The following is a 25503-nucleotide window of genomic DNA, read 5'->3' as shown; positions in this document are numbered from 1 at the left end:
CTCCCAGGTTACTCCCTCCTCCGGTATGATAGACCTGAGCCTCGTCCTGGAGGTGGGGTTGCTATCTTTATAAAAAACTCTTCCTCACTTGCCCTGCACTGCCCTCTCTCCACCTCACCCCCAGGAATACCTTTGGCTACGGCTTCCCCTTCGCTCCCACCTTTTGTTCATATGTGTGTTGTACCGTCCACCAAACAGTGATGACTCCATCTACATCTCGCTGTCTGAGAATATGGACCAACTTCTATCTACCCATCCCAACTCTCTCTTCCTCATATGTGGTGATTTCAACTGTCACCATGCCAGTTGGCTGGGTGTGGGTACCTCTCTCACCAGCCATGGCTCTTCAGCAAAGGACTTCTGTGACTCACTGGGACTGACACAATCTGTCAATTTCCCGACCCGGATTTCAGTCAACGGAGCATCTTCTCTTCTGGACTTGGTTATGACTAACTTCCCTGAAAATGTCTGCTGCTCTTCTTCTGCTCCAATCGGCTCTTCTGATCATGTGCTTGTTAAAGTAGACATCTCTCTGACCATTCTCAGAGAGCCTCCTCAGCGTCGGCGAGTCTGGCATTTCACTCAGGCCAACTGGCACGGTCTTCAAGCAGCCATCAATCATCTGGACTGGTCTCCCATCTCTACTGCCTCTGACATAAATTCTTCCTGGGAATTCTTCCAAAGCAAACTGCTCTCTCTCATGCACAGATTTATCCCATCTCGTCTTCTGTTGTCATACCCTTCCTCCCGTCCATGGTACACGGAATCTTGTGGTGAGGCCATTGCCCAGAAACAACTTGCTTTCGTCTCCTGGAAAGCAAATCCAACGGAAGGAAATCTCATTTCCTTTCACAAAGCCCGAAACAAGTGTGTGTCCACCCTCAGGAGAGCCAGGAAACAATATCTCTCCGTTCTCAGGACCGAACTCTCTTATCTGTCTCCCTCTTCCAAATCCTGGTGGCGTCTGGTCAAATCTGTTTCTGGTGTTTGTTCCCCCTCCATCCCCTCCCTCACCTCAAATGGCCACTCGGCTGACTCCGCACGTGAAAAAGCTGAATGCCTCAACTCTGTGTTTGCCTCTAAATCTTGTGTCCCAAACCCATCCCTCTCTGTACCCACCATACCCAGTCGTACCCAGCTGCTCCTGGACTCTGTGTCCTTTCCTCCTGACAAGGTGGAAAAGTTTCTGTCAACCCTCGACTCGGCTTCTGCAACTGGACCTGACGGCATCAGCCCACGGGTCCTAAAATCCTGTTCTTCCGCTCTTTCACTCCCTCTCTCTGTTCTCTTCACCCTCTCTTTTGCTCAAGGTCATCTTCCATCTGCTTGGAAATCTGCCAACATCACCGCTTTGCACAAAAAAGGTGCAAAAACAGATCCCAGCAACTACAGACCAATCAGCCTTCTCCCAATTATCAGCAAAGTCATGGAATCCATCATTGCTTCAGATATGAAATCTTTCTTCTTCTCCAATGGCTTGATCTCTGATCATCAATTTGGTTTCAGACCTGGACACTCTACTCTGGACATGCTGCTTCTGCTTTCTCAACAATGGATGGAGGTCCTCAATGCCAAACAGGAAATTAGAGCAGTCTCCCTTGACATATCACGTGCCTTCGATACGGTCTGGCACCCCGCTCTGCTCACCAAACTCTCCTCTTTTGGTATCCATGGAAATCTCCACGCATGGCTGGCGGACTTCCTCTCTAGTCGTAGTCAACGTGTGGCCCTGAATGGGTTTCTCTCATCTCCTCTTCCTGTTCAGGCTGGAGTTCCACAAGGCAGTGTTCTGGGCCCTGTGCTTTTTCTGGTCTTCATCAATGATCTCTCTGACTCTCTTGAAAATCCTCTGTATCTCTTTGCTGATGACTCTACTCTCTTTCGCTCCATTCTTCATCCCTCAGATCGGCAGTCTGCATCCTCCTCACTCTCTGCAGACCTGGACAAAATCACAGACTGGTCAAACAAGTGGAACATGTCCTTCAATCCTGACAAATCTCACACTCTTACGATGTCTCTCCGAAAAGACCGACTGGACAACCCTCCCATCCACTTTCTGAATAATCCTCTCCAAGAAGTTCTGTCACTCAAGCTTTTGGGTCTCAATATCTGCCATGATCTTTCCTGGGAAAACCACATTTCAAATCTGGCCTCCAAAGCCAGTCGCCGACTGGGCATCCTCCGTCGTGCGAAGTCCTTCCTTGGCACACCTGAGCTCCTCACCACATACAAGGCTTTCATCTGCAGCTCAATGGAATATTGCTCTCCCCTCTGGGCTGGTGCTCCTGCCTCACACCTAGCTCGTCTTCACGCTGTTGAAACCAAAGCATTCAGAATCATTGGAATCTCCCGCGATGAAGCTAACTCCAAGGGCCTCTCACTCACTCACCGCAGGCAGGTTGGTGGTCTTTCCGTCTTCTACCGACTCCTCTCTGGCCTTGCCCCCCCAGCTCTCTCTGGGCTCTGTCCCGCAAATATTCCTACAGGCCGCACAAGATCTGCCTGCAACCCTCTTATGGTCAAACTGCCAAAATCAAGACTCTCTGCTCACCTTCACTCCTTCATTCCTCTTTTCTCCTGCCTCTGGAACAAACTCCCTCACTCTCTTCAATCCCACTCCACCCTCCAGGTCTTTAAAACAGCTGTTCACCACCATCTCTTATCTTCCCCCATCCAAAACCTTGATCTTTTCTACCCCTGCTAATTTCACCCCAATTCCACTTTTTTGAAATACCAACTTCTGTCCTGGAAGTCCTTGGTGTCCTTGTGTTTTATACTTCTCCCCCCCCCCCCCCCACCCCCCTTCCCACGCCTCCTCCCCCCAAGCCCTCTCCCTTCCACACATCTCCCTGCTCTCAAATGTTGTGTTTGTGTGCTTCCCCTTCTCTCCCCATCTTGTTTTCCGCTCCCTCTTTTCATATATTTTGTTTGTCTGGTTGATTTGTTTGTGAAGTAAATGTTAGCTCTTTCACGAGCGTCGATTCAGTATACAAAAAAAGAAAAAAAAAAAGACCATGGATTGCAATATAAGGCCACCAACACAGAGTATGGGGGGCGGGACCCAAACGGCCGAGGACGTGTCACGACCCCGCTTGATATATGCGTACGACGATCGCGCAAGAGGACCGGAGCAGATGACCGAAAGAGCCCAAGGCGTGTCAAGGCAAGAACGAGCCCTGCCGCGTGGAACGAACAAGATACGTGTGCCGCCGCCGCCCTGCTCGCTCCCAGCCCGGAGAGGACCTGCTTGCTGTGCGCCCTGCTAAACCTTCCAGCCTTGTGGTCCTACCTTACTCTCCCTCCAGCCAATCCACACTGCAATTCCCTATTCATGTGAGTGAGTTCGTTCTGTCTGTCTTGTCCCTGGGGTATAAGTAAGACTGCATAGATAAGCTAGAAATTGCTCTGTGTCCTTCTGCTCCTTCCATTTCCCTGTAAATTACATTTCTTTTCTCCCCTGCTTTGGTTGTGTGTAAATAATAATAAATCCTGTTCTTCCTACCTTGCCTTCTTTCCTTCACATCCGTTCGTCCTTGTCTTCTCCATCATTGAATACCTGTGGCACGATTTGGCCAACGTTTAGGATCGGGTTTAGTGAATGCTAATGACTCGAACTTTGGGTTGCTAAAGGGGCTGGCACACCTTGACGTTTTAGCCAGCGTATGCCGACGTATGAAAAATTTGGCGAATACGCTGGCACATGTCGAATACGTTATGGGTAAGTTTTGTATACGGTAAGAGCACGCTGAAGCACACTGGCATACGTCGTAGTACGCCGAGGCAGTCGACAAATTTTGTGCATGCACAAAATTTGTCGACGCATGCCAGCGTATGACTCACACGTTCCGCATACGCTGGCCACAAGTTGTAGGCACGTTAGGCGATCGTTGACACACGTCGACACACGTTACTTGTAAGTCGAAATACGTCGAGATAATGTCTAGCGTACCCGAAACTTATTTCTAACCTATGAGTAACGTGCTTTGAACCTATGTGTAACGTATCTCCAACGCATATTGACGTATGTAGACATATTTGACGTCTTCCGGACGACCACAGAACTTACTGAACGTTACAGCTACCGTATAATGGCGTATTGGCAGCGTTTAGGGGAATTGGTATAAATGGGGTTCACAGGAGGAACCCGTCAGTGTTCCAGACTCCATGGTGAGCAGATGTCCATGTCATCCGAGAGATGGAGGATCCGGCAAGGCCATGCAGCATCACCCCTCCACTGTCAAGCTCATTGTCAAAGCATGCTTGATCCTGCACAACCTCATGAAGACCAGGTAATTCATGTTTACAGAGCATATATTATACAGTATACAATGCAATTTAACTTTTAGCCTATGCTTATAAACATTATATGATTTACCTTAAATGTTATATGTATCATTATATTACTTTTTATTTTACAGCGCATTAGAATATATGTTTTTATTATAGGTGCGCTTTATAAGTAAATAAAATCAAATTCAAATTCCAGGTACCCAGGACTACAGAACCAGCAGCTTGACCGGGCAGAGAATGAGAACCGCGACCTTGTTCCAGGAGCATGGCGAGAGGGACATCACTTGGAGGATACACAGACAGCTACTGGCCCCAACAGTAGCATTCAGAATCATTGGAATCTCCCACGATGAAGCTAACTCCAAGGGCCTCTCACTCACTCACCGCAGGCAGGTTGGTGGTCTTTCCGTCTTCTACCGACTCCTTTCTGGCCTTGCCCCCCCAGCTCTCTCTGGGCTCTGTCCCGCAAATATTCCTACAGGTCGCACAAGATCTGCCTGCAACCCTCTTCTGGTTAAACTGCCAAAATCAAGACTCTGCTCACCTTCACTCTTTCATTCCTCTTTTCTCTCGCCTCTGGAACAAACTCCCTCACTCTCTTCAATCCCACCATTCTTCAATCCCACCAAAACAGCTGTTCACCACCATCTCTTATCTTCCCCCATCCAAAACCTTGATCTTTTCTATCCCCGATAATTTCACCCCAATTCCACTTTTTTAAATACCAACGTCTGTCCTGGAAGTCCTTGGTGTCCTTGTGTTTTTTCTTCTCCCACCCCCCCCCCCCCCTTCCCACGCCTCCTCCCCCCAAGCCCTCTCCCTCCCACACATCTCCCTGCTCTTAAATGTTGTGTGCTCTCAAGTGTTTGTGTGCTTCCCATTCTCTTGTCTTCCGCTCCCTCTTTTTATATATTTTGTTTGTCTGGTTGATTTGTTTGTGAAGTAAATGTCAGCTCTTTCACGAGCCTCGATTCAGTGTACAAAAAAAAAAAAAAAAAAAAAAAAAAAAAAACTGCCTCCAAGGACGGAAAGAAACAGAGGAATCTCCTCAAGCACTGGGTTAACTCCCCAGCTGGCGCAGATCCGTGGCAAGATAGGATGATTTAGATATTTGTTTTACTGCATTGTTCAGGCAATAAAGGACCTCAGAGACTAAGATTCCTCCTGATAAGGCCATAATTTATTATTGTTAATTATTGTTTATGACTTAAATATTAAAACAATAACATCACCAAACATAAAGAGTTTGCTCAACTTTTATTCAGTGCTCGCAAAAATAATGGAACATGATAACAATGGTCAAACGTATATACAAAATGGCACAAACATGGCCACAACAATGTCTCTGCTAATCTTGAGAAGTACACAACTGTCACTGTCACTGTAACTTGTTCTTCTCTGGTGGTGGCGGTGTCTTCAGCTCCCCAGACGGGCTGCTTGCAGCATCAGGACCGCTGGACAGGTCGAGCATTGCTGAGAGTCCAGAGATGTTATACAGACTCTGACCGCTAGTGTCAAAGGCGCTTGGGCTCTGGTTCAGTACCTGGCCAGCTGAGCCTATAGCGGCAGATGCAGAGGCGGAGCTTGGCTGCTGCGTGATCTGAGGAGGAGGAGGCTGGAACCCATACTGAGGGGGAGGGGGCATCATCCGCTGGTACCGAGGCTGCTGCTGTTGGTACTGTGGCTGCAGTGGCTGCTGCATGTACGGGTCCACATAGTCAGTTGTCTGTGAGCCCCAGAGTGACGCAGCCGGTGCCCTGTGTGTCTCCACATGTGGGGAGGTAGCTGGTACATCTCTGACGCCGTGGGGGTGTAGGTAGCTGCTGCTGCACTTGCTCGCACGGAAGCAGGAGCAGGGAAGGTGGGGACTATGGGGGGTTCTTCCTCATCACTCTCCTCATCTATCATCTCACTGAGGATGGTGTTGATGCGCGACCTTGCCTTCCGGAACTTGCGCTTAGACATGCTGACCAGGCTGTCACGCACGTAGTTGGCGAAGGCTGCGGTGGCTGTGATGGGCTGAGGCTGTGCGAGACCTTTGAGGAGCTCCCCAGACTCGTGCACCCTCTTCTGGAGTGACTGCAGCAACTGGTCATCGTCCTGGCCATGCTTCCCCTTGCCCTGTGAGGATGACGAGGGGACAGGGGAGGGTGTGCTGTCATCATCAACCACGATCCCTGCACAGGCAGCCTCGGCAGCCTCGAGGTCCCCGCTGTGTGCTGCAATGGTTTCCCTTACCTGCAATTATGACAACAAGGCAAAAATACGAGGCAAATTCAATGATTTGTAGTAATCAATGCTTAATTTGCTTCTGTGAGAAGTAGTACAGTAAAGTAGTACAGTAGTACAGTAGTACAGTAGAGATCCGTAGTACAGTAAAACTAATATAAATAAATATTAGTATTGATATTAATGTGTTTATACTTACACTGTTGACGGGCTCAGCACAATGGCGGACCACAGTCGTGAGGAAGCCAAAGGTTGCCTTCACCCACCGCTCCCTCTGTCATTTCCGGGGCGCCGTCACCGCTCTTCTTGTCGAGACGGGTGTGGGTGTCTCACACGGACTTGAACCACTCTTGAAGGTGCTCGACAGTCTTCCCCATGGCCTTGGCGTGATCCTCCCAGAGCTTTGCCTTCTTGTCCACCCTCCGGTAGTCAGTCTTCTTGATGTCCCAGAGGATGGCGTTCTCGTGAAGGAAATCGCACATGAGCTGCTCCTCTTGGACATCAAGACAACACTGTGTCTTCTTGGTCCTCTTCTTCGCAAGGGTTGGCGGAGAGGAGGTGGAGGCCACGGGCGCAGCTATCGATGACACCGACGATGCCCGAGAGGCGTTGGAACCAGCATCCTCTCCGTCAGAGGGTGAGCGTGATGGGGAGGGTGTGGGCGATGATGGATCCTCCTTGCGTCCGCGTCCACGGCCACGGCCAGGAGACTTCTTGGCAGCATTCTTCGAAGTTTTCTTCGGCATGACGGTGATGTTGACACTTCGATGTCTAGTGCGGTTATGATTTGAATCGTCGGCGGCAGCCTTTTATAGGCTACGCCACGTGATCGTCGGCGATACGCTGCCGCACGCTATGCATACGTTAGACTATCGTTGGGCATAAGTTGTGAACGCCGACAACATGCTAAGCATTCGTTGGTATAAGTTATCTATAAGTTATCGAACCGTTCTGTGTACGTTAATAATACGTTATGCATACGTCCAGCTCGTTATGAATATGCTATTATACGCCCAAAAACGGGGAAAAAAAAAAAAGTTCAGCGTACGCCAGCGTTTTAGATAAATTTTGATACGTCGGCATACGCTGGCTAAAACGTCAAGGTGTGACAGCCCCTTAAAAACCGCTCGGCAACTAGACCATCTAAAACTGGGGTTCGAGCGGGAGTCCCTCCCCTGCTTCGCGGTCAGGAGTGGCACTCAGGTCCTTGGGACTTTTCGTAGACCAAATACCCTGGCTGCTCCCGACCGGAAGGAGCATTGGGACCCCCAGGACTCACGTCGGTCAGTCGCGGACAAGGGGATTAATCCCCCCTTCTTAAGGGGAAAAAGGGCCGACGTTGAGATCCGCAACAATATATATATATATTTTTTTTTTTTGCACAATTAATTCCCAATCAATGCCAGTATTACTCTGTCATATTTAACTCCAGAAACAGACCATTTAAGGTGTGTGACACCAAAACGTGTGTCTGATACAGAAGCAGAGTACAGGATGCCATGGCGTGCTCACCGTCTTGTTTGCGGTGGTGGTGGTAACCGCGCTGGCTTTGGTCGCCCCAGCGTGTGCGGCGCTCGCCATCGTGCTCCTCTTCTTGCTCTCTTTCCTCATTCCTCTTTGGCTCATCAAACTGCAGCTCTACAAAGAGTGAGTAATTTACCCCAAAACTGTTCACCATGGAGAGAAATTTTTGAACCCAAAGCGAGCAGAAATTTTTAAAAAGGTCAAAATCAATATCTCCGGGAACACCGACCTCCACCAGTGCGAGTGTCTGGCTTTCTATTTCCTGGTCCCCAACTTACTTGCACAGCATTCATGACTAGTCTTACTCATGAAAGTTCATGTCAATCTGCATCAGCACACAGACCTGCTATGGGAAGCAGGAAGCTGACGTTTCAGGCATTATCTCGTCGTCAGAGGAAAACAACCTCTGGTGTTCACACATCATTTGGGCAAAGAAAGTTATAATTCTCCGGTTTATATGGAAAATTCCCCCCAGCAGTAATACGTCAGTCTCCATTGTTGAAAGTTTTCAAGACCAAGATTCTGCACCGAGAAGCTATCTTCGTTCCCCTTTACCGTGTAAACCCAGTCTTGACATCACCCTGGTTCCAAAGTCGGGTCTAGAGAAGATTATAGGAACCGTCACTTGGAATGCCTACATGCAATCAGGCACTGAGCACAGCTGGGAGTTACAGGCGTGCCCGAAACTGTGCTAAGACTTTAACCAGAGAGAGCAAAACACAACATGAGGTGCCTAATTAAAGGTCTCCCTCCAGTACGATCCCTATTGTTGTGTTCATCGAGTCCAGTATCACAGCTACGCCAGTCGATGCCTTTCAAATATTCTTAGAAAACGCGTATCAGCGCAATTTCCACCTCACATATCCTCTATTTGAGCTGCTATAGAGGGCAGCTGATGCTACATTTCCAAGTGACACCTGCCATGGTGCCAGGCATCCTGTCATGCCTCAATGCCACCAAGTCTGCAGGACCTGATGGTATTCAACCAGAACTCCTAGAAGCACTTGCTAAGGTCCTGGCTGATCCTCTAGCTACTACCCTTTCCAACTAAATGTTAAATAGTGGAACTGTTCCTGAAGACTGGCAGAATGCAATCGTCACACTGATCCACAAGAAAGGGCACAAGGACGTGGTCACAAATTACCACCCCATAAACTTAACAAGTGCAGCCCGTTAGGTCATGGAGAGACTTGTAAAGTTGGCTATAATCGACCACCTGATAAACTCCTCCTTTTTCTGCAATGCTCAGCATGGCTTTGTCAAAGGGAGATCTTGCCTCACGTTGCAACCTCGTCACCACTGTGGAGAAAGTAACCCGTATGCCGAAGGAGGGGCCTCACTATAGAACTTTGCTATTGAAACATCAGTAAAGCCTTCGACTCGGTCATCCAAAGTCTTCCTAAGAGATTTGCTAGCTACTGAATCGCAGAAAATGCCAGACTGGCTAGCTGCGTTCCCAACCTCCAAGCAGTTTAGGTTCCTTGTTGATAGTGTCTTCTCCGATAGGACTCCTGCACTAAGCAGTGTCCATCAAGGTTGTCCCCACCTATTAATAATCTACATAAATGACCTGCCTGATCACCTCGTCAGCCAATGCCTGCTCTTTGCTGATAACGTGAAACTCATCTGTGACACGAGGGAAGCCCCGACTATGCAAGAAGACCTCGACTCCATCTGTGCAAGGGCAGCGTTCTGGAAATGCATCTGAGCATTTCCAAATGCCAACACCTGCACTTAGGCAAGGATGGACCAATTTGATCCCTACATGATTCCCATCCCAGCTGTAGCCCAAGTTTGTGACCTGTGGGTTATTTTTAATCTCTTCTTGAACTCATCGGCTGTGTGATGCGGTTGTGCAAAAGGCCCAGTGAATGCTATTTAATGCTAAACGTGCCTTTGCACGTATTACACCATGTTTATGTCTGCCTACTCGGACTTGGTCCGACCCCTACTTGAATTCCGCGTGTAAGCATGGTCCACTCGTCTCCAAGTCCTCCCATACCACATCAGGCTTTCCCATCTAAATATTTTTTCCATGAAGTGCCGGCACCACCAAGGGGATCTTATCAAGGTCTTTAACTCAAACTCAAAAGTTTCAAAAGGTTTTCCGGTCCGGTCGTGAGAGGACGCTGGCGTCGTTTGCTCGCCGCTTCTCTGACTGGACCATTGTCCGTGTCTTGCTTTCCTGGTGGTCGTGGCGGATTTATGGCCATTGAGTCTTCCTCTGCGCGGTCCCGGCTCTGCTCTGCTGCTCCGGGCTTCACCTGCTCGGCTCCATCGCTGTTTCCTCGGGCCCACTCCCGTTGGTTGTGTCGATTGTTTCGCCTCCTCACCCTTGGCCGCGTGCTCGCTTTGCCTTCGCTCCTGCTGGCATGGCTCTGCGGTACTCTGCCGCAAGGCTTCTCCTGCTTAAAACCCGCTCCACCCCATCATGCATCTCTGCAATCAGATCGAATGGACTCCTGCGTCGACCCAGGTACATTCACCGTGGCTCCGGTCGTAAGTTTGTTTATTTACAATCAGGTCACTCCATCCCCATCCTCTGGTCGGCTCAGCGCACTCCCACTCATCGTCCCAACACACCTGGTCACAACAACGCACAAAATCGCACCTCCTGTCTGCGAACCCTGGCCAAATCACCTGGATTCATACCCGCCGTACAAAACAACATCAAGCTCACCCTGTTCAATACCCGGTCCCTCAACAACAAATGCCTCATCCTGAACGACTACATCCTGGAAAATAAACTGGACTTTCTCTGTCTCACTGAGACCTGGCAACAACCACTGGACTACTACACGCTCAACCTCACCACACCCAATGGATATTCTTACATCAATAAACCACGCTCGGAGGGCCGAGGTGGTGGAATTGCCGTTATTCACCGACAAGACATCAAGACCAACCTCATCTCCATCTCATCTGCTCCATCATTTGAACACCTGGCTTTTAAACTCTCTGGTCACACACAGTCAGTCATGGCTGTTGTCTACCGCCCTCCCAAACCACACCCATCATTCCTGTCTGACTTCTCCTACTTTCTGACCCAGCTATGTTCCCTCTCCCCCTCAATCCTCCTCCTTGGTGATTTCAATATCCACATGGACTCCACTGACTCCACGCTAACCACTGACTTCACTGATTTACTCACCTGCTTTAACCTCACTCAACATGTCAACTTTCCTACCCATAACCGTGGTCACATTTTGGACCTTGTCTGCTCTACTGGACTAATTTTGCACCATCTCTCTGGCTCCGACCTCACTCTCTCTGACCACCTAGCCATCACTCTGACCATCAACATCCCCACCCCAGCACCAAGGCATTATCGCACTATCAACTTCCGTAAGCTAAACGCTTTTTCACCTGCCTCATTCTCATCGACCCTCTCTGAAAAAATGTCCACTTCTCCCTTCGTTGACCTCCACACCCCTTCTGACCTCACTGACTACTACAACCACACTCTCTCTTCCTGCCTTGACCAAATTGCGCCTATAAAAACCAAAACAGTTTCTTTCACCCATTCTGCTCCCTGGTTTACCCCTGAGCTCCGCCTAATGAAAACTCGTGCTCGCCAACTTGAAAGACTCCGCAATAAAACAGGTCTCACAGTTCACTCCCAGGCCTACAAGGACCACATACAACACTATAAAGATGCCCTCTCCCGCGCCCGCTCCGCCTACTACTCTCAAATTATCCACTCTGGCTCCGGAAACCCAAAAGCACTCTTCTCTACAATAAACAAACTCCTCAGCCCCCTGAACACCACCACCCAGTCATTCACAATAGACAACTGCATCTCCTTCCTTTCATTCTTCCAACGCAAAATTGAAAACATCTACAACAGCTTGACCACCGCCGCACCCGCTCCCCCTCAAACCACCTGCCCCCCCTTATCCTGCCATCCCCTGTCTCAATTCTCCCCAGTCTCCCCTACTGACCTCTCTGAACTCCTCATCGGAATGAAAACTGCCACCTGCACTCTTGACCCCATCCCCTCCAGCTTTGTCAAGGCCTCCCTTCCTGCTCTTTCTCCACTTATCATTGCAACAATAAACTCCTCCCTGTCTACAGGCATCGTCCCACCATCCCTCAAAATTGCTGCTGTTACCCCCATTCTGAAAAAACCTGGACTAAACCCTGACACCCTAAATAACTTCAGACCCATCTCCAACCTACCCTTTCTGTCAAAGGTTTTGGAACGCGCTGTAGCCACTCAACTCAAGCATCACCTCTCTGCCAATAACCTGTATGAAACATTCCAATCCGGATTCCGGTCCAACCACAGTACTGAAACTGCTCTCCTCAAAATCACCAACGACCTTCTCCTCTCCTCTGATGCTGGCAACCTCAACATTCTCATCCTCCTCGACCTCAGCGCTGCCTTTGACACCATCGATCACACCATCCTCCTCACCCGACTTGAAACCACCTTTAACATTACCGGCACTGCCCTCTCTTGGATTAAATCATACCTCTCTGACAGACGTCAGTTCATCTCCATCAATAACTGCAAATCCCCCACTGCTCCCCTCCCCCAAGGTGTCCCCCAAGGTTCAGTTCTTGGCCCCCTCCTCTTTATCCTTTACCTGTCCCCCCTCGGTCACTTAATCCGCCGTCATGGTCTCCAATTCCACTGCTTCGCCGATGACATCCAGCTTTTCATCTCCACCAAGTCCATCTCCACCGCCACCCACTCTATCCTGACAAACTGCATCACTGAAATAAAATCCTGGCTTCAAATCAACTTCCTCAAACTTAACTGTGATAAATCTGAAATAATCATCATTGGCCCAAAAACGCTCACCAAGTCCACCCATAACTTTGCCCTCAACATCGACGGTTTCCCAGTGTCCACCTCCCCTCACATCCGGAATCTTGGCATCATCTTTGACCAAACCCTCTCCTTCGACAAATACACTAAACAGATCACAAAGACAGCCTTCTTCCACCTGAAAAACATCGCCCGTCTCCGTCCATCCCTCTCCTCTGTGGCTGCAGAAACCCTCATCCACGCCTTCATCACTTCCCGTCTGGACTACTGCAATAGCCTCCTTTATGGTTCACCCTCAACAATCACCAATAAACTCCAATACATTCAGAACTCCGCTGCCCGTCTACTCACCCATTCCCGGACCCGTGACCACATCACCCCCGTCCTTTACAAGCTTCACTGGCTCCCCATCTCCCAGAGAATCCAGTACAAAATCCTCCTCTTGACCTACAAAGCCCTCCATAACCTGGCCCCATCCTACCTGGCTGACCTCCTCTCCAGACACACTCCCACCCGCAACCTCCGCTCTGCTGGTACCAACCTCCTGACCCCCCCCATCCGGACCAAATTTAGATCCTGGGGGGACAGGGCCTTCTCCATCGCTGCTCCCACCCTCTGGAACTCGCTACCTCACACCATCAGAGACTCCTCCTCACTCACCACATTCAAAACATCACTCAAGACCCACCTGTTCAACACTGCATTCAACATTTAACCCACAGCATCTAACCCCTGACTATCTCCTCTCCTTCTCCCTCCTTTGTGCTTTGAATATTTCCCTATTGATTCTTCTTTTTTTGCAATTGTCTTTATGTTTTGCTATGCGTTATGTTTTGCACTCTGTCAAAGCGTCTTTGGGCTTCCTGAAAAGCGCTATATAAAATAAATGCATTATTATTATTATTATTATTTAAGATTGTGCAGGGTTATAATATGTAAAACCTGAAACAAATTCAATTTTTCATCTTTCGTCAAGACATGGACACCCCCGGAAATCTTCAAGCAACAAAGGAACTTCCATTCCTCGGCCTTTTCCCATTGAATTGTGAACCTGTAGTGAAAATTGTGAACCTGTGAGTTGTGAACCCACCCTCCCCTTTAATGTTGTTCTCGTGCCATTAGTGCAGCAGATAAACACAAAAATTGTGCATTTTATGAGAAAAGCATGAAATTTTTAACATAGTTAGTGCATACCATAAGGTTTATTTTCAGATGTGAAGGGAAGTCAGATTTGACCTCTGAGAACCGTGAGGTCAAATCCAAAATGGCCACCAGTCCACCGAGTCTAATGTTCAAACGCGCTTAATTTTGGAACCAAATAGTGTAGAAAAACATTATAGGTGTCATTTCCAACTAAATTGGGGATGCCCAGAGGTGAATGATGCTTTCAATGAACTCCTAGGCATGCCAAGTGAGGTCAGTGAAGGCTCAATGTTACTGCTAGAGCGATTTGTGGTGCTGATGTACGATAGAACCAGTGAGAGCACGGAAGTGAATGATGCCAGGAAACAGCTCTTCACACAGAAGTGTAGAACTCTAGAGAACATTCCTCCAACCCAGGCAACACTCAAGCAGCACATCAAGCGCACTTGCTACCAGGCCAACTGTTGTAACCAGGCATTGGTCATGGATCCAGAGATGCCAGACCCACCTGACTGGAGCTGGACAAAGGAGACAACTGGGTGGCAGCCTCTTTGGACCACTCTTCCTGAAGCATCAAAATCGTGCCATGAATTGATCGACTGTGGCTGCAGGAAAGGGTGCACTGGGCGCTGCAAGTGTGCCAAAGCTGCATTCAAGTGCACTGCACTGTGCTTCTGTTCTGGAGACTGTTAGATTTAGATCATTACCAATTTTCATCATTGCACTTGATTTAATGTAAGCTTTGGTGGACATACTTGGTTAACTACAGTTATTTTTTCAGAAGTTATTGTATCATTCCTTGCGGTGTAAACACTTTTTTTTTCATCATTTCTGGTCTTTGGGTGTTCTGTACCTATCCCTGTACCTGAAAAAATAAAGTTTTAAAAGTTCAAATGAACTTTTTCCAATAGCAGTTACAACTGCAGTATCATAAAAAGATATTTAACGTAATTTGACCTTGTCCTTGACCTAAATGCATGTCCTTGAGTTCTGGCGATCTCAAAAGTATCACCAAATGAATGGGCGTCCCCAATTTAGTTGGAAATGACACGGATAAGCGCGTTTGAACATTAGACCCGGTGGACTGGTGGCCATTTTGGATTTGACCTCACGGTCCTCAGAGGTCAAATCTGACTTCCCTCCACATCTGAAAATAAACCTTATGGTATATACTAACTATGCTAGAAATTTCATGCTTTTCTCAAAAAAATGTACTATTTGTTAAAATATGAGAGCTTATCCACTGTACTACATCAATTGCTGCGTCAAGCTACACTGTACGGTGTATGGGCCCAGCTCATCCAACATTATTTAGCCCGTCATCAAAAATGTCCTGTTCCCTTTGCCACTCCCCCTCAAGTATACATTTTCACCAGACATAACCTTTGACCTCAATGCCAAAATCTAATTAGTTCGTCTTTGCATTACAATATATACTATATACTTGTACCAACTTTGGTCAAAATCCCATCCCTGGTTCACAAGTACGGGACCTCTGACCTCTTGACCCAACAATCAAATCAGTTAATCTATACATTATATATACTATACTTCTACCAAGTTTGACTTCCATTCCTTCAGCCGTTCAATTATTGCAGTTCCCGAAAACCTATCATGGACGCACAGATGGACGTCTCAAAAGCAATGCCTCCGATGACTGTCAGCGGAGCCATAAAAAAAAAACTCGGGCAACAGAACCTTTGTCCACATCGAGTTGATTTTCAAAATGGGAGCAAGTACTGCACAAATGTACCTTGTGGAACCCACCCATGAAAATGATCATCATGGGGGCCAAATGCCGTGTAAAGATCAAAATCCACGGTGATGACGAGGTCAGTAATGTTGAGTAGTTAATTTGCTGCAATGACAAATCACCTTGCTAAATATTACTGTGCACATCAGTTTCTGATTTACGCTATACTACCGAGAAAATAAATAAATAATCAGGGGTTTCAACTTGAATGCAACAGTTGCATTTAAACCTGCAATATTTTTTTTTTTGCTGTACAAAATGTGTTAAATTCCAACATCCATATTGTCCATACAGGTGAAGAGCACTCCAGCCGAACAAAATTGCCTTCTTTTGGAAATTATTTTGCAAAGTGAACACGAGGCCTGCAGCTGAATACTAAGCTACGAAAGTAGAATTCAATGTTGGATGCTATTAGTAGCAGATCATTATGGTGTCAAATACAATTAGGTGCCTAATTTTTTTTCTTTATTCCCACAGCAACATCCATGGACCGTGGGATGAAGCAGAAATCAAAGACGACCTATCCGGGGTCCTCCGCTAATGATGAAGGAACCAATGGAAAAAGAACCCAAGAGCAGTCAATTTTGGACTTGTTGGATTTTGGAATTTTGGACTTGGACAACACCAACCCGTATGAGTCGGCACAAAATTATTCAGGTCTTCAAACTACCCGACAAACTTCATGTTAGAAACCAACAGCAAACATTTTTGTCACGGCCTACTTTCGTCATCTATGGTAATCGAACGACTCCCGATGGAAGACCATTTCATGAGCTCGCATTTGTTGACGTGCTATTCCAGACGTAGTTACGTATGTTGACGGATTACCCGCATGTGGCCAGAAAAGCGAGGGCCAGGTTGCATCGTTTGACTTTATTTCTCCTTGTAAATAGTCAGAATAACCAAAACAGAACAATGACGACGCTCCTGCATACCAGCGGCGTGTCAGCAATACTTTACAAAAAGGGGAAGTTAACAAGGGTGAAAGGGATGGGGATTGGGGAGGGGGTTGGGTGGTGGTGTGAAAGGAGAAAAATAAAGACGTTGAGCCTCAGTTGGCTGAACTCGTTTGTTTAAGGGAGTGGGGAGTCAAAGGATGGAGGTTTTGTAAACCACAGGCCGGCACACAGCTTAAAATATTTGTGTCAAGATTTTATTCCTTGCAGCAACTTAGTTGGCAATAAAGACCCACGAAAGAATAATGAGCCTTTTCATCCAACTGCAAACATGGAGGCAGAAAGGCAAGTGTCGTGTCCAAATGGGTTCAGCTCAAGCTGTGGGGCGGGAGTAGTAAAACAGCAAAAAAGACCGTGGGCTGCCAATCGTGTGTGGGTTACTTGCCGAGAAAGAAGTACAGAGATGTTTGCAATGGAGGCCCTTCAAAAGTCAACTGTTCACCAAGTCCTTGTCCAATGCAATGGAACAGTCGGTACACGCTGCCAGCTAAACAAATCTGGCAGCTCGGCGCACTCGGGCACCGTTCTCAAGCTATGATGAGACCTTCGGCGGACGCAAGGACCCATAAATGAGTGCCAGCAGAGGAGGAATTCTGTTAATTTGTGTGTGCTCCAACCTCATCTGCTCAATGCTGGGATAACGGAGATTGTGTCAGGGAATGAACTGGGGGGGGGGGGGGGAGGTGTGTCCTGTGCAGCCTGTGCAGAAACTTAGCAATTTAGAAAACAAGTTCAGAAATATCCACCAATACAACTGCATGCTTTATAGGGGCAGACATCAAAAAGCAACCAATTGTTGAAAACTGTTTTGCAAAGGCAAGTAAGAAAAAATATATATATTGAGGAAAGCAATTTGCCATAACCAATCCATCCTAAGGGGAGGAGAGGACAATGCCTACTTCAAATGCTGTGGTTTGGGATGCGGCGGTGTGCACAAATGACTGACCACTGGAAATGCTGAGGAAAACGTAAGTAGTTTTATAATGAAAGCAAAGTTTGGAAGAACGAAAGCACGAATGCTCAAGACGATGGAAACGGGAGCAGACGGAGCCTCAAGTGATGTGAGCGGATGTGAACTGCAGTAACATCAAAAGTAATTTTATTTGGACGGAAAGGCTAGATTTTCTTTTTGTCAGCATCATGCAACAGGCCATGCTGCACAGTTGGTGATCCACCTGTGCTAACAAGCAGCCCGTCACAGCACAATCTCCCCATCCAGTGTGCTGTGGTCGTGGCGTACAAGGACCTTGATGATTAGCTTGGTACAGACTTGATCCCTGGTGAGGTCAGAGCAAGCAAGAGGTGGTCAAGCCAGAACCTGGCTCGGGTTATCCGCAAATCCGAGGTGTTTGACGGGCCACGGTTAGGACAGCAGATGGTCACTTCCAGTTTTGATGGCATGTGGCTTGATGGGTCCCGTCCGGACGGGCTTGCTGGCCGGGGGCACTTTCTCTTCTGTTTGGCTCTCTGCTTTGCTGATGCCGCTTTCCACCTTCCCCTCTGCAGCCTCGACAGTTACCTCTGAAGCAGCCTCTAAGGAAGACGCTCTTGTTTGGTGTTGTTGTTGTTGTTGCTGCTGCTGCTCTGAGAAAAACTTCTGAGTTGACTGTAGCACTTCCGCTCGTTGTTTTGCCTGCCAAACAACCAATATTATTATATTATTGCCAATATTATTGCCAATTATTATTCTATTATTCACATTAGAAGCACCAAATTATGTTGACATTTAGTAGAACATAGACAACTAACTCGAGTTATCTGCAAAATTACTTTCAAAGGGCACATGACCTATGACCTTTAACCCGATAAATCTAATATTGACTCGGTCCATTTTTGTATTACAGTCCATATGCATATCAAGTATGCTCGAGATATTTTGAGTGGTTCACAAGTTATTGCAGTAACAGATTTTCAAAAAGAGGGCACTTGACCATAGGCCTTTGACCTTTTGAACCCCAAGTTTAATCAGTTCATCTATATATTACAGTCCATAGTTATACCAAGTTTGGTCAAAATCCCTTCAGCAGCGATTATGTTATCACAGTAACCAAAATGGATCACGGCCGCACAGGCGGAAAACCCGAGAAAAATGCCTCAGCCAGCGAAGGCATGAAAAAAAAAAATCAAACCCGTGACCGAAGGAAGTGGTTGTTTGGCTTCTTTTTTTTCTTTCTTTTTACATGAAGTCGGCAATGCCAAGAAACTAACGAAACTAACAATATTTCTAAATAAAACTAAAAATAAAACGAAAATAAAAACTAAAAATAAATACTAAAAAATATAAACTAAAAATAATTCCAAATAAAACTAAAAAATAAAACGAAACTAAAAATAAATATAAAAAAATATAAACTAAAAATATTTCCAAAAAAAAAATATATATATATTGAAGTGGCTTCACCGCTTATAAATAAGTCAAAATGTAAAGCATAGTGGTTCAAACAAAGCATCATCTATCTATAATTCCAGTAATCTCTGTCTGTACGTTTGTACGTTTGTACGTTTGTACGTTTGTCTGTGACCGCTGTTTCTCGACAACTACCGGTCCGATATACTTGAAACTTGCCAGGTATATTGCTGGGGACCCGAGGATGTGCCTTTTCAAGGTTTGAAATTAATCGGACAAGTACTTACCGAGCTATGGCGATTTAGCCGTTCGCCGTTCGCTTTGCCGTTGCGAATGGACCAAACCATTCATGTAAATAGAGGGGGGGGGGGGTTCTGTGGTCGTTCGCTTTGGCTTTGCGAATGGACCAAACCATTCATGTAAATAGAGGGGGGGGGGTTCTGTGGTCGTTCGCTTTGGCTTTGCGAATGGACCAAACCATTCATGTAAATAGAGGGGGGGGGTTCTGTGGTCGTTGCGAATGGACCAAACCATTCACATCGAATCATCGAATCACATCGAATGGACCAAACCGTTCGCTTTGGACCAAACCATTGCATGTAAATAGAGGGGGGGGTTCTGTGGTCGTTGCGAATGGACCAAACCATTCATGTTTTTTTTTTTTTTTTTTTTGGCAAGGAACGGGCACCCACGTACGGGCACGTCCTAGCTTATATATAGTACGGGCATGCCCTAGTCTATCTATAATTCCAGTAATCTCTGTACGTTTGTACGTCTGTACGTCTGTTTGTCTGTGACCGCTGTTTCTCGACAACCACGGGTCCGATATACTTTTAACTTGCCAGGTATATTGCTGGGGACCCGAGGATGTGCCTTTTCAAGGTTTCATATTAATCGGACAATTACTTACCGAGCTATGTCCAAAAAACGATTCAACCAATCAGAGAGCAGCGAACGATCGCGTGTGCCGAACGTGGAGGACACACTCTGCCTCGGATGGCACATTTGAGAGCGTATTCATTTATTTCACGTTTGCAAACTATGTTGGCGTTAAACTATGTTTTAAAACTAATAAAACCGAATTTGCGATTCATTCGCTTTCCTGCGCGTTTGTGCACGCGATGGCGATTTCTTTACCAAACTCCGGAAGCCGTTCGCTTTGGACCAAACCATTGCATGTAAATAGAGGGGGGGGATTGTCACCGTACTCGCAAGCCGTTCGCTTTGGACCAAACCATTTCATGTAAATAGAGGGGGGGGGTATAATTTTAGATATAGATATAGTACGGGCAATGCCCTAGTTTATACAATGAATATAAAAACAGGCTGTAACAATCAATTGGAGTTGTTCCAATACATTACTTGTGGAAAAAAAAAAACGCTCTTGCAATCAAATCATAGCTTCCCCCAAAGCACAAATGTATTTTGTATTTGTGTGAGATTGAAGAAGACGACGACAAAGGACAAACCTTCATTTCTTGGGTGGAAGGTTGAAGGTTAGTAGTTGGGGTGAGGCTGCCATTTTCCGTACTTTGGACTTGGACAGTGCGGCCGGGCGTAGGTGGTCGGGACACTTGCGACTTGCCATTGGGGGGAGGGCCATGGAGTAGGGCACTTGGACGCTGAATGGGAGCAGGGAATGTGGTGCCCTGGGGTGTGCGGACAACCTGTGGTACCAGGTTCGCTTGTGAGAGCACCTGGATATGTTGGGGGAAAGCAGGGGTATTAAAAAAAAAAAAAGGAAAGAAGAAAGATATTTTAATAACTCAAATCTTAACACCAAGCCAAGAAAAGAAACCTCGTGATGAAAATGCAATTACTTTACTGAGAAATGTCATTTAAAGTATACAAGGGTGAACCCCAAGGTAACGTCGCGCTTCATTCGCATCATTTTGACAAACAACCTCCAGTCCTCTACAACGCATTTCATCCAACGGTCAACTTTCTGAACCCAGCACAAAAACATGAAGCATACAACACGTGTGGGTAGCTGTGTTGACATCTACAGCAGACTTAGCAAGCCTTATTCCCAAGCTCTATTTATAATTTTGAGATTAAAAATAGAAATAAAAGTTGAGATAACATACAATCCAATCAAGTAATGGTGTGTGAGGCAAAACTTTCCACTCCTCAGAGTATAATGAGGTTGGGCATCTTCCTTACCGACGCTGCAACAAGTATATCTTTGGTGCGAGGCTTTATTCCTGAAGTAAAAGCCAAAGGGTGAGAAATTTGATGCATGTACCAGGCATCAGGAAGTGAAGAGACTAAACAATTTTGCATTCACAGAGTTCCTTCCACTTGAGTGGCAAGCAGGATGACAACTTTTGGGATGACCTTCGTACTCAATTGACGCGATCATGTGATGTGTGTATGTAACGAACACTAACACACACCTCATTTTTTCATTTCTGTTCCTCACAATTCTATCTCTCTCTTTTATTCACAGACAGACAAAAAAACACACACACACACTTAATTGTACAGTATTGGTTGTTCCTAAACTTAAATATAAATAATTTAAAGGATTGCTATAAATGATGTTAATTTCACAACATCCCATATTCAACTTTATTTAAATTATTGTAAACCTCAAAACATAGTCACTCTACCTAAAGCAAGAACCTTACTTAACCTGTAAGCAATTGACTAGTTTCCCGACTGCACGGATCATCAGCTGGGCACCGTTCCTCCTCGAGGAAGGAAAACAAACAAACACAAACACACACACACACACACACACACACACACACACACACACACACACACACACACACACACACACACACACACACACACACACACACACTGACTATAACCGATTACCAATGAAAAAAAAAAAAGTGGAAATAATGACATCATAGTGCACACATGAAGCGGATGCAGTGTGTCTGAATCAGTGTCATGCCCAGGATTGACATTATCGAGTGGCTGTGAATCAATGCATCCTAAATCCCGAATCTAATCGATTGGTGTATCAAACGGCACAGCATCCTGTCATTTTTAAATGAATGATGAACTACCATGTGCTCATTTGATAAGCCAATGATGGGTATTTCATATTTGTCCGGTCGTGGGAAAAGCAAGTTTTATACAAAATACAGTACAAGGAGTCCCAGGGTTAGTTTGATCAAGCGGATTAATCGGAGAAAATTAGTCAATATAATGCTGGACTTCCGAATTGTGCAGCAAAACGTACAAGCCAGCACCCCAGGAACCGGAAATGCAGTATGGACTTAACGTACGTATAAGTTAACGTGTTATATAATGGGATTGAAAAATGGTGAGGATAAAAGAAGGGATGGCACATTTGCGAAAGAGAAGAGAAGGGAAAGGATGTTGGGAGAAGATAGGAGGGGAAACGAAGAGAATTTATGGAGCATACTGGGTGGAGGGGGAGGGACAGGGGTTACCTGTGCAGGGAATTGTGTTGGGAAGGGCTGGCCGAGACGCATGCCTGCGCCACTTGGGTGTTTGGGAAAGGCAGAAGCTGGTGCTCCGACGACAACCTGGCCCACTGGACTGTTGTTGCCATTTCTGAATCCAAATGAGGAAGCATGAAAAACCATTACATAATTCCAACATACCCAGGAATTTCAGTGGCATCTGAACAGAATCAGGTGTTTGTCTGGTTACAAGCAACGAGCAAATGACAGCATCAACGGGTACCACATTCAGACAGGTGGCTTTCATCACACACCTGTAAGAATTGGATAAAATGGCACCGCCAGCATGCCCTCCACAATTTTCAGTTGTTGGATTGAACCTCTTCATGTCAATTTCCTGCAAAGAAATTCCACAATGAAATTACTCCAGGTCATCAAGACAGCTGTTCACCACCATCTCAGATCGTCACCAATCCAAAGCCATGATCTTTTCTATCATCATTAACCTCCCCCTCCCTCTAAATTCCCAGTTTTCCCTCCTTGGAGTTTCCTTCCATACTGTCCACCCCATGCATCCTCATTCCTCTCCAAAACCATCGTTTGTCCAAGTCTCCCTTTAACTTGGCATTAAACTCTGCTGCTGGTGCCCCCCTCTCTCTAGTGTTACTTTTGTCCTGTTGCGTCCTAATCTGTTCAGTGGACCGGCTGTTCCATGGGCCTCGACTGTGCATTTTCTTTTTTTAAACCCAATCAAGGGTACTCAGCCATCAGTGATTCTTGGAGGACAGTGATAAATAACACTTCAACAAACTGTATATCTTACATGCCGATCATTATCATTAAAGCATCCATGCTGCAACCTTATAATTCCCTAGTATGCAGAAGTTCAAAACAAAAGTCTGATACATCCTGAAAGGAAAACAAAGGTGGTTTCAAAAACAGAACTAGAGCGAAGTCGATGGCATTCCATCGTAAATCACTACCAAAAGCAAATTTGAAGGATGCCAAAGATGACACCAGGAATGATCAAATTTTGAGTTAAAAAATATCTTCTTAATGTTTTGACCCATGTGCCCCCAAGTCCCTCACTCCCATGGGGCATGAACCGGGAGTCAAATCCAAAAAATCGTTACAAATCATTTAACGATTAACGAAAAAATCGTTTAACGTTACAATCGTTAAAAATCGTTGGCCATTCTCAGAGAGCCTCTTCAGCGTCGACGAGTCTGGCATTTCACTCAGGCCAACTTCAAGCCATCAACTTCAACTTCAAGCAGCCATCAATCACCTGGACTGCTCTCCCATCTCTACCGCCTCTGACATCAACTCATCCTGGGAATTCTTCCAAAGTAAATTGCTCTCTCTCATGCACAGATTTATCCCATCTCGTCTTCAGTTGTCATACCCTTCCTCCCGTCCATGATACACGGAATCTTGTGGTGAGGCTGTTGCCCAGAAACAGATTGCTTTCGTCTCCTGGAAAGCAAATCCAACGGAAGGAAATCTCATTTCCTTTCACAAAGCCCGAAACAAGTGTGTGTCCACCCCCAGGAGAGCCAGGAAACAATATCTCTCCGTTCTCAAGACCGAACTCTGTCTCCCTCTTCCAAATCCTGGTGGCGTCTGGTCAAATTTGTTTCTGGTGTTTGTTCCCCCTCCATCCCCTCCCTCACCTCAAACGGCTGCACGGCTGACTCCGCACGTGTGAAAAAGCTGAATGCCTCAACTCTGTGTTTGCCTCTAAATCTTGTGTCCCAAACCCATCCCTCTCTGTACCCAGTCGGACCCAGCTGCTCCTGGACTCTGTGTCCTTTCCTCCTGACAAGGTGGAAAAGTTTCTGTCAACCCTCGACTCTGATTCTGCAACTGGACCTGATGGCATCAGCCCACGGATCCTAAAATCCTGTTCTTCCGCTCTTTCACTCCCTCTCTCTATTCTCTTCACCCTCTCTTTTGCTCAAGGTCATCTGCCATCTGCTTGGAAATCAGCCAACATCACCGCTTTGCACAGAAAAGGTGCAAAAACAGATCCTAGCAACTACAGACCAATCAGCCTTCTCCCAATTATCAGCAAAGTCATGGAATCCATCATTGCTTCAGATATGAAATCTTTCCTCTTCTCCAATGGCTTGATCTCTGATCATCAATTTGGTTTCAGACCTGGTCACTCTACTCTGGACATGCTGCTTCTGCTTTCTCAACAATGGATGGAGGTCCTCAATGCCAAACAGGAAATTAGAGCTGTCTCCCTCGACATATCACGTGCCTTCGATACGGTCTGGCACCCCGCTCTGCTCACCAAACTCTCCTCCTTTGGTATCCATGGAAATCTCCACGCATGGCTGGTGGACTTCCTCTCTAGTCATAGTCAACGTGTGGCCCTGAATGGGTTTCTCTCATCTCCTCTTCCTGTTCAGGCTGGAGTTCCCCAAGGCAGTGTTCTGGGCCCTGTGCTTTTTCTGGTCTTCATCAATGACCTCTCTGACTCCTCAGTCACATTTGCTCTACGGCTCGGATACGGCGGCCGTACCCCCCCTAAATTGACAAACGTGCGGCGGCCGCAGAGTTTCTGAGGTGGCCTCAGGGTGGCCCGAGGGCGTATGGCTATCTTTTACAGGCCGTAGGCGCCGCCGTGGAATTATAGCGCGGAGTTATAACTTTTTTCATTTCTAGGGTGGCCGTAGCAATTCGACAAGCCGTAGCCATGACAACTGTAAGTGCTGTTATACATATGAAAAAGAACCGATATATATACCCACTCGTTACCGTCCGTCTGGCCGCACGTTCGCCCTAGGGCCCCCCTGCGGTCGCCTTGCGGGCACCTTGAGGCTACCTTGCGTCTGCCTTGAAAATTCTATGGCCGCCGCAGGGACGCCCTAAGGTCACCGTGCGACATCAAATCAAAGACCTTACGGCATCCCCACGTTTTCGGTCTCCACAATTTATAAATACCCCGTGCGGCTACCCGAAAAATAAAAACATATGTGACTGCTACATTGTGTGACCGTGGAAATACTGCGGCCACCCTAGAATTGCTAGTGGCCGTAGATTTTTTAGACCCTACGGCCGCCGAGCCAAATGTGACTGAAGCATGACTCTCT

At 46.7% G+C, this 25503-nt stretch overlaps 2 protein-coding genes and 1 long non-coding RNA gene across 9 annotated transcripts in view; 1 reads left to right on the top strand and 2 right to left on the bottom strand.

Annotated features, from left to right (window-relative positions):
- Positions 1-16767, top strand: part of PIGC (phosphatidylinositol glycan anchor biosynthesis class C) — a 31594-nt gene extending 14827 nt beyond the window's left edge. For 2 of the 3 annotated variants that reach the window (XM_068109607.2, XM_068109608.2), the window contains 2 exons: positions 8000-8166; positions 16191-16767. In XM_068109607.2, coding sequence (XP_067965708.2) covers positions 8000-8166; positions 16191-16254 — 231 coding nt within the window. In that variant the 3' untranslated portion in view covers positions 16255-16767. The remainder of the gene's footprint in view (positions 1-7999; positions 8167-16190) is intronic. The other variant, XM_068109609.2, reaches the window with a different exon arrangement.
- LOC137422935 (uncharacterized) lies at positions 5531-8004 on the bottom strand. The gene is made up of 2 exons (XR_010983612.2): positions 6719-8004; positions 5531-6528 (listed from the first exon to the last, which is right to left on the bottom strand). It is a non-coding gene; the product is annotated as an uncharacterized LOC137422935 (long non-coding RNA).
- Positions 16572-25503, bottom strand: part of LOC137424099 (protein PRRC2C) — a 190575-nt gene continuing 181643 nt past the window's right edge. For all 5 annotated transcript variants that reach the window (XM_078774907.1, XM_078774910.1, XM_078774911.1 and 2 more), the window contains exons 33-36: positions 22717-22799; positions 22430-22553; positions 20486-20713; positions 16572-18302 (exon numbers count right to left, since the gene is read on the bottom strand). In XM_078774907.1, the coding sequence (XP_078631033.1) occupies positions 18033-18302; positions 20486-20713; positions 22430-22553; positions 22717-22799 (705 nt within the window). In that variant the 3' untranslated portion in view covers positions 16572-18032. The remainder of the gene's footprint in view (positions 18303-20485; positions 20714-22429; positions 22554-22716; positions 22800-25503) is intronic.

Source organism: Myxine glutinosa, chromosome 3 (assembly GCF_964187855.1).
Source record: "Myxine glutinosa chromosome 3, kmMyxGlut1.1, whole genome shotgun sequence".
Classification (NCBI taxonomy): domain Eukaryota; kingdom Metazoa; phylum Chordata; class Myxini; order Myxiniformes; family Myxinidae; genus Myxine; species Myxine glutinosa.
Note: the sequence above shows the minus strand (reverse complement) of the source record. Positions and strands in the feature narration are given on the sequence as shown.